Raw genomic sequence first — 15,736 nt, 5'->3', positions numbered from 1 at the left:
TGCTGGGAGTTGTAGTTCCCCGCTCCCGTGGCCTGGCTGGAGACCTGGCATCCTGAGAACTACAAGTCCCAGGGAGGGCTGCGGGGCCTCCAGATCCTGCCGGCCAGCCTTTCTCCCTCTGCCGTGCCGACCCTCGCTGGGCTCGTCCCGCTTCCCCCAGCCCGCGCCGGGGACAGGGGCCCGCGGAGCGCGGGGGCCAAGGTGGGTGCCGCAGTCCCGCCGCGGGCTGGGGTGTCCCCGAGGAGCGGGACGCTTGCGGGGCTGGTGAGTCCCGGGGCCCCCTCCCGGCCCTGGGCTCTGCCCCCGCGGGGACTGACTGGGGGCTCGAGGTCCCAGGCTGGTGCTGTGCGTTGTTGGGGACGGCGGCGCCCCGCAGCCCTGGACTCGCCCTTGGGATCGCCACAGCCCCGTGCCGGCCTGCGCTCCCCCCCCCGCGCCCCCAGGTGAGTGTCCTCACCCCGCTCTCGCAGAAGGGGAAACTGAGGTGCGGAGCGGTGGAGCGACTCGCCCAGGGCCAGTGGCAGAGCGGGGAGTCGAGCCCGACTCCCAGCCCCTTCTGCAAACAAGCAGACAGCATTGCTGCTGGGTAATAGTAGCAGTTTGTAATGTGGGGAAGGAAGCCTTAAGGCACTAGGGACCCCCTAATTCCCTAATAACGCTAGTGCTTTGGGGTCCTTATACACATCTCCCTTCTCAGTGACTGACTACCCAGTGTGGACTGAAATGATGATTGGGGTTCGTTAGCAGCAGCTGCCTCCATATACCAAGCTATGGACCTGATTCTCCACCCACACCAGTTTTACCCCAGTGTAACACCATTTGAATTACTCTTGATTTACACCAGTCTGTGAGGAGACTCACACCTTGGTTAGTCTCTAAGGTGCCACAAGTACTCCTTTTCTTTATACAGGGCTCAGTTTGCTTTGCTTAGTACTGGACCGTGCCCACCTTTGGTGGTTAATAACATATAGGTACAGACAGAGAGATGTTGTCCATGTATAGAACCAAGTGCACTTTTTGTTGGTAAGGTTTAGTTTCTGATGACAACTGGCAGGTTAGTTTTGTTTTTTTGTTTGGTCATCAGTTAACACAAAACTGCATCTCTCTCTCTAACTGCATTCATTGTGTCAGTGATAATCTTATCTATGATGGCAGGGCTGCCTCTGGAAATGATTGGGGTAAGAAGGAACTAAGTAACCACTCAATTAGTAGGTGTACAAACTTAATATGTCTACCTACACTCAATTGTCTACCCAGCAATTCAGCACAGGAGATAATATAGTATCCCATTGTAGCTACCCGGAGGATTTTAGATGGGTGGAATGCAGTTCCCTATGGGAAATTTGGCCAGGACTTTGAAGAGCATGTGAAATGCTTTATTAAGAGTATGCTTAAGTTGATTCGGGGGGGGGGGTTGCTTTAGCTTCTTGAATATATCGAAGGTTCAGTTTGGCAGTTGGCTGCTTCCTCCCTAAATATGTGACTTTACAAACCAAATGGAATGGTCCCCTGAGCCCATTTCTGAGGGGTGGGTCACATCAGAGCTGTGAGTTACAACTCGGCTTTTGCCCTGATCCTCGGATCACTTTGCAATTGGTTCTTTTCTCTCTCCTCCATGATCTCTTCTCCCTGCCCTCCTCCCAACACCCTCAGCAATTCCTGAGCTTCATTTCTTTCTCCTCTTCTCCCCCATATACTGATTATTTCACTCCTCTGCCTCAATTTGACCCATTATTTTACCTCTGTCCTCTTCCCCCCCCTCACCCCCAGTGGGCTCCAACCCTGTCTTCCTCTCCTTTGTCCCCCACCCAGGGCAACCCTCTGCTTGGTTTCAGTATCCACAACCTTTATCCCTTTACCTTTAGCTCTACCTCTAAGCAACAAGTGCCAGCACTGTGGCGAGAACCAAGCGCTGCTTCTGACCACTTATGATGCTTTAAAGCAGTTTTCTATGCACTTCTTTGGCACTTGATAATGCTGAGCCACTCCTCAGTGTTAAATTGATGAGGGATTGAGGAATGGTGCAAAGCTGACTGCTAAAGGCAAGGAAGTTGGGGAATGTGATGAAATGAACATTCGTGCTTATGTTGCTTGTGTGTCTGTTTTGCAGAGAAATTTCTCCATGTCTACTTGGGGAAAGGGCTTTCCAAGATGAGGCCCTGATAATACCCACCATATTTTCCTCTAAGCTCTCCAGTCTCTTAGACCAGTGCTCTCAACCTTTTCCAAATCGTGACGCTATGTAACAACAAAATAGAATTTGAGGACATCCCTTTCGTCTGGCCATAAAGAAAGGGAGGATGGTCATGACCAGCCCTGGACCTGCTGGGATCTTCTGATCTCCTCCTCCCCTCCCCCAGTCAAGATCCCATGTGCTAGGCTAGGCCATTTCACCCAGATACAGAGTGAGCAAGGAAAGAGGTGAAGGCCCTGAATTAGTGACTGCCTTGAAAATTCCTCTTGCACAAAATCAGACCTATAGCAAAGACAGGGCACATGCAGGTTTAGCGAAGCAGTTAACTACTGGGGCCCTCTGTCTTTCAAGATAGATAGCTCTTGGTGGAAATAGTGCTCGTATTGTCCTCCATCACTGGTGTGGGTGAGCATGAGTCTTCCACAATGAGCTCAATCAAACTAAGCCCACGCAAATATATACGGGAAAGCCTTCACTTCAGGACTTGAGGCAGATATGAGTGAATGGCCAACTATAGTTGCCTGCCATCCCCATTAAGCTATTCTCTGCAGATGCTGTTTTAAATCCTTGCTTAAAACCTACCTCTGCTGTGATACCTACAGATCACTGCCAGCTGGCATTGGTTAGGTAAGTGGTGAGCTGACACTTCTATTCTTCAGCTAAACTCTGCTCATTTGGGTACTTCTCCCACTCCTACCTTGTTGGTCTGTCTTGTCTACCTGTCACACCCTGCCTCGCACCTAAACTGTAAGTCTTTAGGGACTGGGATTGTCTTTTGTGGTGTTTGTCTGAAGCGTGCCTAGCGCAATGGGGCCCTGATCCTTCACTGGGGATTCTAGGCATTGCTAATAATAATACTGTTTTGAATGGAGATGGGGAACAAAGCACATAGATAGACACAGTCATGGTGAGTGCTCAACAGCAGAGAGCATGAATGACAGGTTAGACTGAGCAACCAGATCTAGATTTCAAAGCAGGGCACTGTTGATCATAGTATCTAGGTATTTTGTAAGTATGGGAATTTTTACCTGAACTTGAAATAGGGTATTGCATGGTCTCAGTTCTGATGCACAGTTTTAGAGCTCTGTTGGCAAGTGACATTTTTAATTAATGAATGCTAAAGCAACAAAATAAAGCATATAAGACCAAGTGAGAGCAATGCATTCTAAACATGAGAATTCCAAAACAGAACAAGCATAATGCCTCTAATTATTGCCTTTGAACAATCGCAACAGCCCTAATATTTCATTTTAATGTACTCTAGTATGAGAATGAGACCAGAGCCTAATAATTGGAACAACCATGTTTTCTTGTAAAACCACCACATTTAAAGTCTTAGCTGCCCATGAACAGATGGTCAGAATTTTTTCCACAGCTACCTATTAGATGGAGCCAATCCATTCCTTGCTACTGCAGAATTATTCCCTGTAATACATTTCTTCGCTTTTCTTCTTTAAAATGACCCACCTCTTGAGCATTATTCCAAAGATCTTAGTCCGGATGTCCTGATACTTAGCATAAATGTTCCATTTCTTACTTTCATTTTATAACCGCTAGTTATATACTCCATTGTACCACCCTAAATAATTCATTTCCCTTGCTGGTGTATATATTGCAGACTGTCTGGTACCCTGAGATTTCTCTTAAACTACCCATATTTAGCTCTCTTAACTTTTCATTATCATCCAATGCCACCAGTTCACAGATGCCTGTTACTTTACTGCTCTGAATTTCTTCCAGTTGTGTTAAACTCCTCCTGGTGAGAAGACACCCACAGCCTGTTACTTCTCTGTTCTATGAGACAATGCCTCTGCAGCCCAAAATGCTAGTGGTCTTTTTTCCCTCTGCCATAACACATTGAAGATTCATGTCTAATGTTATCACCCCCTTTGTCTCTCTTAGCATGACTGCTTTTCATGGGTCTCTCTCCCAGTGAACATTCATATTTGTTCTCAGAGGTACTGATTTGCATTTTTTTCCAGACTGAAACCTCACTTTGATACTTTCTAATCTGTTTGGTTGCCTCTGTCTCTCCTCACTGGTATTTGCAATTCCTCCCTATCTGGTATCATGCAGATTTCATTAACGTTCTTTCTCCATAGCATCAGTGAAGATGTTCAACAGGACCAGACTTGTATCTTGTGGTATCTGACTAGGCACCTTCTCTGACTTGATAACATGCTGTTTTACTATTGTCCTTTGCTGGTCCTTTACCTAGTTTTAAGCCATATCACTGTGTTCTACCAAAGCTAATTTGAATGAATTTTGAGTAAGATTTTGTGGTCCACTGACACTGTATAAAATGCTTTACCAGAATCCAATGAGATTGCATGTGCCACTTTCCCTTTCTGCATTAAGGTGCAATCTGACCCATGTAAGAAGGCCCTTGTGCTAATGAGGTGTCCTACTGAATTCAGTGAGACTCTGGCTGCATTGATCAGATTGCTTTTCTTGCTAGAATTAAGCTCCAATAATGCAGTCAGATTCGTCTGGCAGTATGTACTTTTTGTAAGCCCATCCTACATGCAATTGCTTTAAACCATTTTGATTTGCTGTCTGCTAGTATCTAGGGGGTTGAACACGGTGTAATATGGCAGCCATCCCATCTGTGCATTTCCACACTGGGGCTGGCAACAGCGGAGTAAAACTGATGCAAGACTAGGCATTTTCACTCTGTTGCTCCTGCTGGATAGTGTAGTACAAGAGCAGTGGGGTGATCCACCCACAGAGCAATCTGAGTTACACAGTTGGGAGAGAAGAGATGAGCTAATGTGCATCTTCCACTGGCTCAGCACCCTGCTGTTTCCCAAGCAGTAGAATGATATTCATCAGTGTCGCATGAGTTTCACTCTGCTCCTGTTAGTGATGATGTGATCCAAGAGTAGAGAGGGGAGATGGGATACAGGGAAGGGGTGGAGATGGGAGCACACAAAGATATGGGGAGCAAAAAGACAGAAGGGTAAGCAGTGAGGATCAAGGATAGAAGATAGCTGGCATGGGATGTGAGACTTGTACAGAGTGGGGCTGGCCTGGTGGTCTATGACAGCACTTCCATATTCAAGACCAAGCTTGCTCCCTGTGCCAGTAAGGACTGTGACCACTGCAAGGGCTGGGGAGAGGAAGAGATGGGCCTTTTTGCAGCTACCTCAGGCCAACTGCAGGAGCAGCAGAGGGAGCTCCACTATCCATGACAAGCCCACCTTGACCGAAGGGAGGGTCACATGACCTTTGGAAGAGGGAAAAGAGATGGGATGGTGCGGAGGAAGGGAGGAAAGGACAACTGACAGAAATAAAAAGGATATTTTTGGGGAGGAGTGGGAAAAAAAACACACACAAGGAATGGGAAGAAACTCCAACACAGAAAACACTGAGAAAAATAATGAAACAGCTTACTTTTAGGGGAAAGATGGGATCAAGGAGTCTGTCCCCCTGCAAGTACAGGACTTAGGCCTTTGATGGAGAATGTATTGGGTATTAAACTGATACTGCACTGATTATAGTCAAAGGAATCTGGGAAATAAACTCTTACCTCTGCAACATTTGTAAACACTATTGCCAAGTCAAAAGCAGTAGGACTAGAAGAAAACTCCATGATATCAAAACAGAGACATTCAGGCCATTTTCTATCTAATAAGCTTTTCCCACAAACAGATTTTGACTTTGATTTGTTTTTGCTAAAGGAGGTCAATGTTCTGAAGAGTGCTCATAAAAACCCATCAAAAATGCCATTTCAAAACTCATCAGAGCTAGCAGAACTGGAGTGAGCTTCTATGGTTTTTTTGTATTAGCAGATCATGCATACCGTATGTCCTGGCTCTGTTCAGCAAAGAGGCTGCAGTTCGGTATTACAGCCTACAATGGGCACTACAGATCCAGTGCATGTCTCAGTCATTCTGTTCCAAGAGACAAGCTGTCTAGTGACTTGAGCACAGGACTAGGAGTTGGGAGAGAGAGATTTCTGCTACTGAAATGCTGCATGCCCAAGGTCACACAACTTAAACTTTCTCTGCCTCGCTGTCCAAATAGCAAGTCTGAAAAATCAGGACACTTTTTTAGGGGGAGGGAGGGAGTGGAGAGGAGATGTAGTGGCATATATAAGACAAAGCCCCTAACAGCAGGACATCTGGTCACCCAAGTGAAGATAATGCTATTTACTTGCCTCCCTGAGGGTAGTTACTGATTGTACTGTGAAGTGCTTTGAGATCCTTGAATGGCAGGGGGCTATAGAAGGGCTAAATATACTGAAGTGAGATTCTGTACTGGTGTAACCCACTGTTCAGTGTGTGTTACGTGTCCCCACCCCACTCTTTTGGCCCCCATCCACAGAGGATAGTGAGTCTGTCACAGCCCCCAGCTACCAAGCCTGGCTCTTTAGCTCAAGCTATAGAGACTCATACTTTAGGTCTGGAGGTCTCAGGCTCCATCCCCAGCATGTCAGCCAAGACAGCTGTTCTCACATTGTGTGCTGCACCTGCTGAGGTACATAGAGAAGAGGAGACAAAGGTGCTTTAAGACACCTTTGCACCTTCCCAGTTCTGGGCTGGTGTGACCTAGGCAGCCTAGAGAGCTGCTCTAAATTTCAGCAGTCTTGCCTAGGTTAGCTGTGGCTGCTCCATGGTCTCTACTATGGAGATTCCCCTCTACTTGATACACCACATGTTCTGGGCCTTGTCCAGGACGGCCGACAGCTGTTCTCTGTCATGCCTGTCCTGATGGAATGCTCCCCCACCTGGCTAAGGGGCCACAGCGGTGTATAGACAGTGGGGACAATCTCTCTCTACGTTTTTATCTAGAAATCTTGAGCCCCTTTCTCAATCCAGTTGGACAGGCAGGGAGTTCTTTATTAAGGTGACTTGTCCCACGGTAACCTGGGTTCCATATTTCATTGTCTGCAAAAATACATGACTGGACTGAATATTTTCTTTTGTCATTGCTAAAATTAATTGTTGCTGTTTCTAAGGGTTTGTCTACATTGCGAGTTAGTGTGTGGCAAGATGAGGTATAATTCTAAAGCGCACTAGCCTGCCATGCAATAATTGACTCTGTGTACTAAAAGTTTTGTAGTGTACTTTAATCTGCTGCTGTTTGAAACCACAGTAGATCAAAGCACAGTATGGAATTTTTAGTGTGTGTCACCAGGGTCCATGTGGACAGTGAGTGTGTGGCTGGTTATGACACTGTAGATTTACATACCAGCTTCCTGCACAATGTGGCCATATAGTCAAGCCCCAAGTTGTGATGTGGTAAGTCTCTGACTCGAAGAGAATCTAAGTGGCAAAGAGTCTGTGGCACTGTATAGACTAACAGACGTATTGGAGCATAAGCTTTCATGGATGAATACCCCCTTCGTTGCATGCATGTCACTTAGTTATCTGCACTTAGTTATCCTGGGTGCATCTGCTGAGAATTGCTGCTGATCCAAGACTGAGTGCCATCTGCCCACCTCACTTCCTTCATAAATGCTACTGAATGGCAGTTAAGTCCTGCATTAGAAGTACTGTATAAGAGCTAGCTATTATTTATTATTACATTAGCTACATGCATGATCCTGATAGTACAGGATGGGGCCCACACATCATGCCCGGGTGAGGAATTCAGCAAAGCAGCAGGCTAGACTGCCAAGTCATCCATTTCATCTGCCTTTAGTTAATGTTTACAGGGAAAGTGAGGCAAGAGGCTCATTTTCATTCTCAGCCTAGGGTCAGATGTGTTGGTCAATAAGGTCAAGTCAGTGGTGTGTCCAGCAGCTAGCAACTAATTAAATGTCATTTGCACTGGGGTTTTTGGTTGTCCTGGGCTGCCAGATAATCAGATTTGCCTTGTTTGTACAGCATTGCAAAGATAGGAAGCTTTATAAATGAAATGAAAAGTGGAAACAAAAGCAGACATTGGGCCTATTGTATGCAAATTCAATTTTACAAGACAACTGGCTACAGAGTGCAAAAAAAAAAAATCTGAAAACTTAATCCGCTTTGGGGTTTTTAAAATATTTTCATGTCTTAGTCAATCCAGAAATTTTTTTTAAATGAATTCAGTGTGTGCAAAAATTAGAATACCCTGGGAGACCGACATGCTCTATTTGGGATATAGCTGTTCTTCATGTGGACTTGGAAGTAACTACCTTCAGGGATGAAAGAGCAGGTTAGTTTCCATTCAATCTTTGGCCCCTTCCACTCAGACTAACAACAAAGGGGCCAGTTACGTTATGTCCATTGGAACTGGACTGAGAGACCCTCCCCAAACCTCATATTATATAGGGTACCAAACAGCCTTTGTGTCAGTATAAACATGGGTTGGATTTGAACCAGGACCTAGAGAGAAAATGGTCTATATCCTATCGCTAATTATCTGAACCAGCCACCTTCACTTTATAATCCTTGACACTCAATGGTGCCAAAGTGAAGATTGTCCCACAAACTAAGTGAAAACATCACACTTTTCTCTTTCCAACTAGTCAGGACCAGCAAAGAGGGTGAGAAGTGTGGTAATAACACAAAGGAATGGGCTTGTTCTCTGTGTTCCATATAGTAGGATATGGTGATTTTATTCTTTGATTAAACTTTTAAAAAAAAAAATTCATCCTGGGCAGATCTCTGGAATGTCACATTTCATTCATAACAATTTTTTACAGCCAGAGTATCAGTTCTTGGGAAAACTCATAGCTGTCAATTGAACTGCAGAGCCAGGGCAGGCCACCCCCTCATATAATTTTGACTCATCTCCTTGCTCTACATAAGCAGAAAGCTGTAGATAGAATTCTTCATGAGCAGTGGAATATGCTGACACTTCAGTGGAGAGCAGGGTTTAAGGTTGGGGAAAAAATAGTTTTATCCTAGGAACTAATTTTTTTTCACGAAACATTCCATTGTAGCTAATAATGGGAATGTGCCACAGGTACTGTGGGGTTTGTAGTGAACTGTGTCTGTCTATATGCCGGAGTTCTTGCCCAACTTTATTAAATACGTGTGGGGCTGGTACTAAAGCTCAAGGCCTTCATCACGAGCTATACGCAGGCATCTAACCAGTGATCTTATATGCAAAGAGCTCCGCAGGCTCAGAGAGCTGCTATGTGCTCAAGCAGATCTGATTCCTTCCACCCATTAATGGGTTAATGTACATCACGGGTTAATGGAATGTCAGGTATGAGGAGGAAGGCTGTACTTGTGGTTTAGACAAAAGGCTGGGAATTGGATCTGGGCTTTTTCAATGGCTTCCTCTGTGACCTTCGGTAAGTTGCTTAGATCAAAATGTAAGTGTCCATTAATGAGGGGTGTCTCCCTTCTTGGGTACTCAGCTTCAGATCCCTAACACCTTATCTTAATCAGAGGTGCTGAATGCCGGCTGCCCCTGTTGAAGTAATGCGTGCACAGTGGCTCTCCAAAACCAGGCTGAGTCTTGAGTTGAGTGCACACACATTTTAAAATCGAGGCTTTAGTTGCTCTGTGCCTCAGTTTCCTCCTCTGTAAAATGGAGATCACAATCACCTGTCTCACAAGGGTATTGTGAACCTTAACTTACAAATGTCTGCAGGTGCTTGGAGATCCTTGGAGGAAAGGAGAGAGGAGCACGGTTACTGTCTTTGGTATTAGCCAGTGGAGAATTGAGTTTAGAGTGTAAGATCATGTTGTCGCTATGTGTATTAATATGACTACAGAGCCAATAATGGTGGCACAGTATCTCTCATTATTCCATATTTAATTACTGAAATGCCTCCACTCAAAGTGTATTCTACAGGGAGCAATGTGGCAGCTGTCTATGGAATGAACACACGTATTGCAGCATGAGCTTGTAGAAGACAGTTACCTTGTATCTCTGGATGGGAGGGGGAGCCATTGATTAGACTGGACTGGGAACCCCCAGCTAGAAGGAACATGAAGCTGAGGAAAGGAAACACTAGATTGAGCACCAGATCCTCAGCTGCTGAAAATCCTCATTGACTGCGGTGGTACTACGCTGGGTTAAATTAGTTGGAGACATGGTCCGGAATGTTTCTGAACGATGAAACCTCTTAGACTGGGATTGTAATGAACCTTGAAGAACTGGAGAGCAACTTAATTATTGCATGGAGTCATATGTGTTTGGCAGCACAACATCCTGACTGTGCATTGCGACGTTTGTGTGATTAGGACTTGTCACCGTCGCACACTTGTGTAACATGGTGAAGACAACACAAAGCAGTGTTGTGATGTTCTGCTATGGTAACTTCTGTGGTTCTGGTAACACCCTTGCGCTCTAAATGGAGCACATGCAGGGAACACCAAAGATATGCAAGTTTCCTGATCTCTTATTTCTTATGCACCCCAAACTTCTGTGTGGCTCAGTGGAAGTTTTGGGTGCATGAGGGATATGGGATTGGGTGGACCCAGGATGAAAACCTGGCCCTACTGAAGTCAGTGGGGCCAGGATTTTACCCTCATTTTGGATGGGAAGTGATGGAAGTACCTCACTTAAGACCATTATTAAAATGAACTGGACAAAGCCGTTGTGAATATCTGTTGGGAGCCAGAACAAAATTGTCTTTCTCTCCCATATGTCCAAGATGACCTCTAAAACTTTACCCATCTCTAGCTTCTGTGGTTTTCATAATGATATAGACATAGAAATAGATGTATATCCTTGTAAATCAAGGATATTCCCCAAAGTGGCTGTTCTGAACCCCTAAACATGTTGTCTTGTTTTTTCCCCCCCAGTATTATTCCCAGCATCGTGACTTTTTCATCATGTCAGAACCTATAACTCTCAATGTTGGAGGAAAACTGTACACCACTTCCCTGTCTACCCTGACTAGTTTTCCAGACTCCATGCTGGGTGCCATGTTCAGTGGAAAGATGCCAACCAAGAGGGATAGCCAAGGCAACTGCTTCATTGACAGAGATGGCAAAGTGTTCCGCTACATCCTGAACTTCTTGAGAACTTCCCACCTGGACCTCCCTGAAGACTTCCAGGAAATGGGCTTGCTACGACGGGAGGCAGATTTTTATCAGGTCCAGCCACTGATTGAAGCGTTGCAAGAGAAGGAGGTGGAGCTCTCCAAAGCTGAGAAGAACGCCATGCTCAACATCACCTTGGATCAGAGGACACAGACAGTTCATTTCACTGTTCGGGAAGCGCCCCAGATCTACAGCCTGTCTTCCTCCAACATGGAAGTATTTAGCGCCCACATATTCAGCACGTCATCTCTTTTCTTGAAGCTGCTGGGTTCCAGACTTTACTATTGCTTCAATGGCAACCTGTCTTCAATATCCAGCTACCTGCAGGACCCCAATCACTTGACCTTGGATTGGGTCGCGACTGTGGAAGGCCTGCCAGAAGAGGAGTACACTAGACAGAACTTAAAGAGACTTTGGGTGGTACCAGCTAATAAGCAAATTAATAGCTTCCAGGTATTTGTAGAAGAGGTGCTAAAAATAGCCATGAGTGATGGATTTTGTGTGGATTCCTCCCACCCGCATGCCTCTGATTTCATGAATAATAAGATTATTCGACTAATTCGGTACAAGTAGAAATAGCCTGTTATTATGATATCAGGATAGACGTAACCAAACACAGTGTTTCATTTTAAGACCCGCTTCAAGACACTGTAACAAACAGCCTAATATAAAATCATGTGATAATGTGTACTAAGACTCACTAACTGTGAGCTGATTTTCCTATACTGAATTTACCAGTGACCTTTCAGAATATGTCTATAGTCTAGATGGATGGAATGCTGTCTATTGGCTTGAGCAGGGTCTAGGAATTAAGGAGTCCTGGGTTCCATTTCTGCCTCCGCCACTGACTCGCTGTGTGATTGTGGGCAGGTCACTAACTTCTCTCTGACTCCATTTTCCCACTGGAAAACAGGGATAATAATACTTAACCTACTTCAAAAGAATTCCGTGAGGCTTAACTAATGAGGTTTACAGATCGCCTTGAGATTATCCAGTGCACTGTTATAGAGCTGCAGAGTTGTACTAAGTGCAGTGGATTTGATTCTCCACCATGTTGCACATTGTGTAGCCAATTATACCTGGCCAGAGTGGATGTAGAATGCTACCAGGTCAGCAGGATAGAGGTTTCACACACATTTTACACAGGTATAAATGACCATGAAAGGAAGCAGAGAATCTGGCTTAGAGTGTTTAAACTGAAGTCGTCTTTTCCCTGTAATGAAGCCTCAGTCCTATTCTTCTGTTGGAGTAGCCATGTTTCCACGGGGCAATTTGTATCACAAATGACAAAGGATGCCATAGCAAACAGAATAATGCTGTATACGTGGGTTTTGTTTAAACATGCTGTGGATACACTTAAACCCTTACCAATTATGCTCTAATGCATTAAAGATAACTAGATTTGGTCTTTCTCATAATGGTATGTGTGTCCGGAGGATACTGTTGAAAACATTTTTTGTTCTGGAGACAATTAAGAGGATAGAGAGTGTCAGCCCCAAATGTCTTCTAAATAGTTTGAACCACATCTACCCATACCCCACAGCTTCTCTTTGGGCACACGCTCCCCAGGGGAGATGGGTAATGAAGCATTAAGGGCTGAACGAAACATAGTTTGCCTTTTGGAATATAAACCATCCCTTCTATAAGATTATGCATGATGTTTTCTAATTACTTTTCTTCAATAAAGACCAGGGGCCTGATTTTCCTTTGCTTTGCACCTTGTGGATGAGAGGAAAGCAGTGGACATCTTGTTCCTTGACTTTAGCAAAGCTTTTGACACGGTCTCCCACAGTATTCTTGCCAGTAAGTTAAAGAAGTATGGGCTGGATGAATGGACTATAATGTGGATAGAAAATTGGCTAGATTGTCGGGCTCAATAGGTAGTGATCAATGGCTCCATGTCTAATTGGCAGCCGGTATCAAGTGGAGGGCCCCAAGGGTCGGTCCTCGGGCCGGTTTTGTTCAATATCTTCATAAATGATCTGGAGGGTGGTGTGGATTGCACCCTCAGCAAGTTTGCAGATGACACTAAACTGGGAGGAGAGGTAGATACACTGGAGGGTAGGGATAGGATACAGAGGGACCTAGACAAAATAGAAGACTGGGCCAAAAGAAATCTGTTGAGGTTCAACAAGGACAAGTGCAGAGTCCTACACTTAGGACGGAAGAATCCCATGCACCGCTACAGACTAGGGACCGAATGGCTCGGCAGCAGTTCTGCAGAAAAGGACCTAGGGGTTACAGTGGACGAGAAGCTGGATATGAGTCAACAGTATGCCCTTGTTGCCAACAAAGCCAATGGCATTTTGGGCTGTATAAGTAGGGGCATTGCCAGCAGATTGAGGGACATGATCGTTCCCCTCTATTCGACATTGGTGAGGCCTCATCTGGAGTACTGTGTCCAGTTTTGGGCCCCACACTACAAGAAGGATGTGGAAAAATTGGAAAACGTCCAGCGGAGGGCAACAAAAACTATTAGGGGACTGAAACACATGACTTATGAGGAGAGGCTGAGGGAACTGGGATTGTTTAGTCTGCGGAAGAGAAGAATGAGGGGGGATTTGATAGCTGCTTTCAACTACCTGAAAGGGGGTTCCAAAGAGGATGGATCTAGACTGTTCTCAGTGGTAGCAGATGACAGAACGAGGAGTAATGGTCTCAAGTTGGGAGGTTTAGGTTGGATATTAGGAAAAACTTTTTCACTAGGAGGGTGGTGAAACACTGGAATGGGTTACTTAGGGAGGTGGTGGAATCTCCTTCCTTAGAAGTTTTTAAGGTCAGGCTTGACAAAGCCCTGGCTGGGATGATTTAGTTGGGGATAGGTCCTGCTTTGAGCAGGGGGTTGGACTAGATGACCTCCTGAGGTCCCGTCCAACCCTGATATTCTATTATTCTGTTTTCCTTGTTGGGCCTGTCTTATAGTAGGTGACTTCTGGGTACCCATCTCACTCTGTCAGTCTGTTTCCTTACTTCCACAGGTGGGTATTGTAGTTTTAAGAATGCTTGATAAAGATCTTGTAGGTGTTTGTCTCTGTCTGACGGATTAGAGCAAAATCGGTTGTATCTTAGGGCTTGGCTGTAGACAATGTATCTTGTGATGTGTCCTGGATAGAAGCTGGAGGCATGTAGGTAAGCATAGCAGTCAGTAGGTTTCTGGTATAGGGTGGTGTTTATGTGACCATCACTTATTTGTACTGTAGTGTCCAGGAAGTGGATCTCTTGTGTGGACTGGTCCACCCTGATTGAATTGGCCCTGTCAGCACTGGTTCTCCACTTGTAAGGTAGCTCCCTTCTCTTCATGTGTCAGTATATTTACATCTGTATCTGTAATTTTCACTCCAGGCATCTGAAGAAGTGGGTTTTTTACCCACGAAGGCTTATGCCCAAATAAATCTGTTAGTCTTTAAGGTGCCACCGGACTCCCCGTTGTTTTTTTGGATACAGATTAACACAGCTACCCCTCTGCTCCTTGGGAAGAACTCCCTGATGGCTCCTATCCTAGATAACATTAGGAGTGGAGTGGTGTGATATATCCATGGATTCTAAAGGAAGCTATGAGTCTAGGAATGGGCTGCTGGGCACCCTCTCCCCTATTTTCTTGCTTCTGGCTTTAGGATTTTCTAGTTGGCCAGAATTTGTCCCAGATTTGTTAAGAGAGCTATGCTTTTGACTTACTGCTTTCTGAAAAATATCATAATCTGTTTTATTTCCTCTAACTCTTACAGAGTTTATTGTGCATTTTAATTTTAAATTTGTTTCACTTTTTTCTGACTATAGCTATGTTCTGAATAATGTTACTAAAAGTGTATTTTAAAAATAAGTAAATAAAATGTAACAAGTGGTGCACCAAATTCAGTGAGGGACATAAATTTGTTAGCAAATTAAAATGTAATGGTATTTTCTGAAGTTGTTGTTTTTTCCCCCCTTTCTAGGACTTTACACAGTACATTATCATAATACTACCACCCAGGAATCACTAGTTCTGAGAGCTGCACTAGGAATTCTGCAATACCTACCCAGAAGGCAATGCAACCAAACTGGTTTAGCATAATCCTAGTGTGGACATGAAGCAGAAGCCCAAGCCATTTTAAACCATAGGCTATAATCTACGCAAGTATGGATGCATTTGACCCTTTAAGGTTTGATCCATTATACTGTGAACAATTCTGTCCTCTAGCACTGATTCTTGCAAAGATACTGCAACACTGCTATTCAACCCATGGCTCTTCACAGTCTCTAAATTTGAACAACCACCTATATTATTTTGATGTAGCAGTTGCATTGAAGGAAAAGAAGTCAATTTAAATACTATTTATACGATTTGCACCCACTAGATGCTTTCTAAATGTGTAATAAAATGGTTCCCTGCTCCAGAGAGCTCACGAGATGACATGCAAGTGTCACCTTCACACAAACACACCCAGCCCTGTAACAGTTGGCAATTTCTTGTAGGCCTCCAAACCTATTAAAAAACATCTCACAGCCACCTAGGGCTTTAGTTGTACCAATTAGTTGCAACTCCTGGGAATAAGTTCTTTAGCTCAGGTCCAACTGAACAGTTGTATTCCTTAGTGGTTTCTTTCTAACGATGACAGGAAGCTGTAAGCATTGC

General features: G+C 44.7%; 1 protein-coding gene across 2 annotated transcripts; it reads left to right on the top strand.

Annotated features, from left to right (window-relative positions):
• Positions 1-76: 76 nt before the first annotated feature.
• On the top strand, positions 77-15,560 carry KCTD21 (potassium channel tetramerization domain containing 21). 2 transcript variants are annotated; one of them, XM_073335640.1, is made up of 2 exons: positions 77-201; positions 10,885-15,560. In XM_073335640.1, the coding sequence occupies exon 2, from the start codon at positions 10,915-10,917 to the stop codon at positions 11,695-11,697; it is 783 nt and encodes a 260-aa protein (XP_073191741.1). In that variant the 5' UTR covers positions 77-201; positions 10,885-10,914; the 3' UTR covers positions 11,698-15,560. The 2 variants fall into 2 exon arrangements, with proteins under 2 accessions (XP_073191741.1, XP_073191731.1); XM_073335630.1 differs by having other exon boundaries at positions 77-443.
• Positions 15,561-15,736: the final 176 nt, after the last annotated feature.

This window comes from Lepidochelys kempii, chromosome 1, assembly GCF_965140265.1.
Source record: "Lepidochelys kempii isolate rLepKem1 chromosome 1, rLepKem1.hap2, whole genome shotgun sequence".
Taxonomy (NCBI): domain Eukaryota; kingdom Metazoa; phylum Chordata; order Testudines; family Cheloniidae; genus Lepidochelys; species Lepidochelys kempii.
Note: the sequence above shows the minus strand (reverse complement) of the source record. Positions and strands in the feature narration are given on the sequence as shown.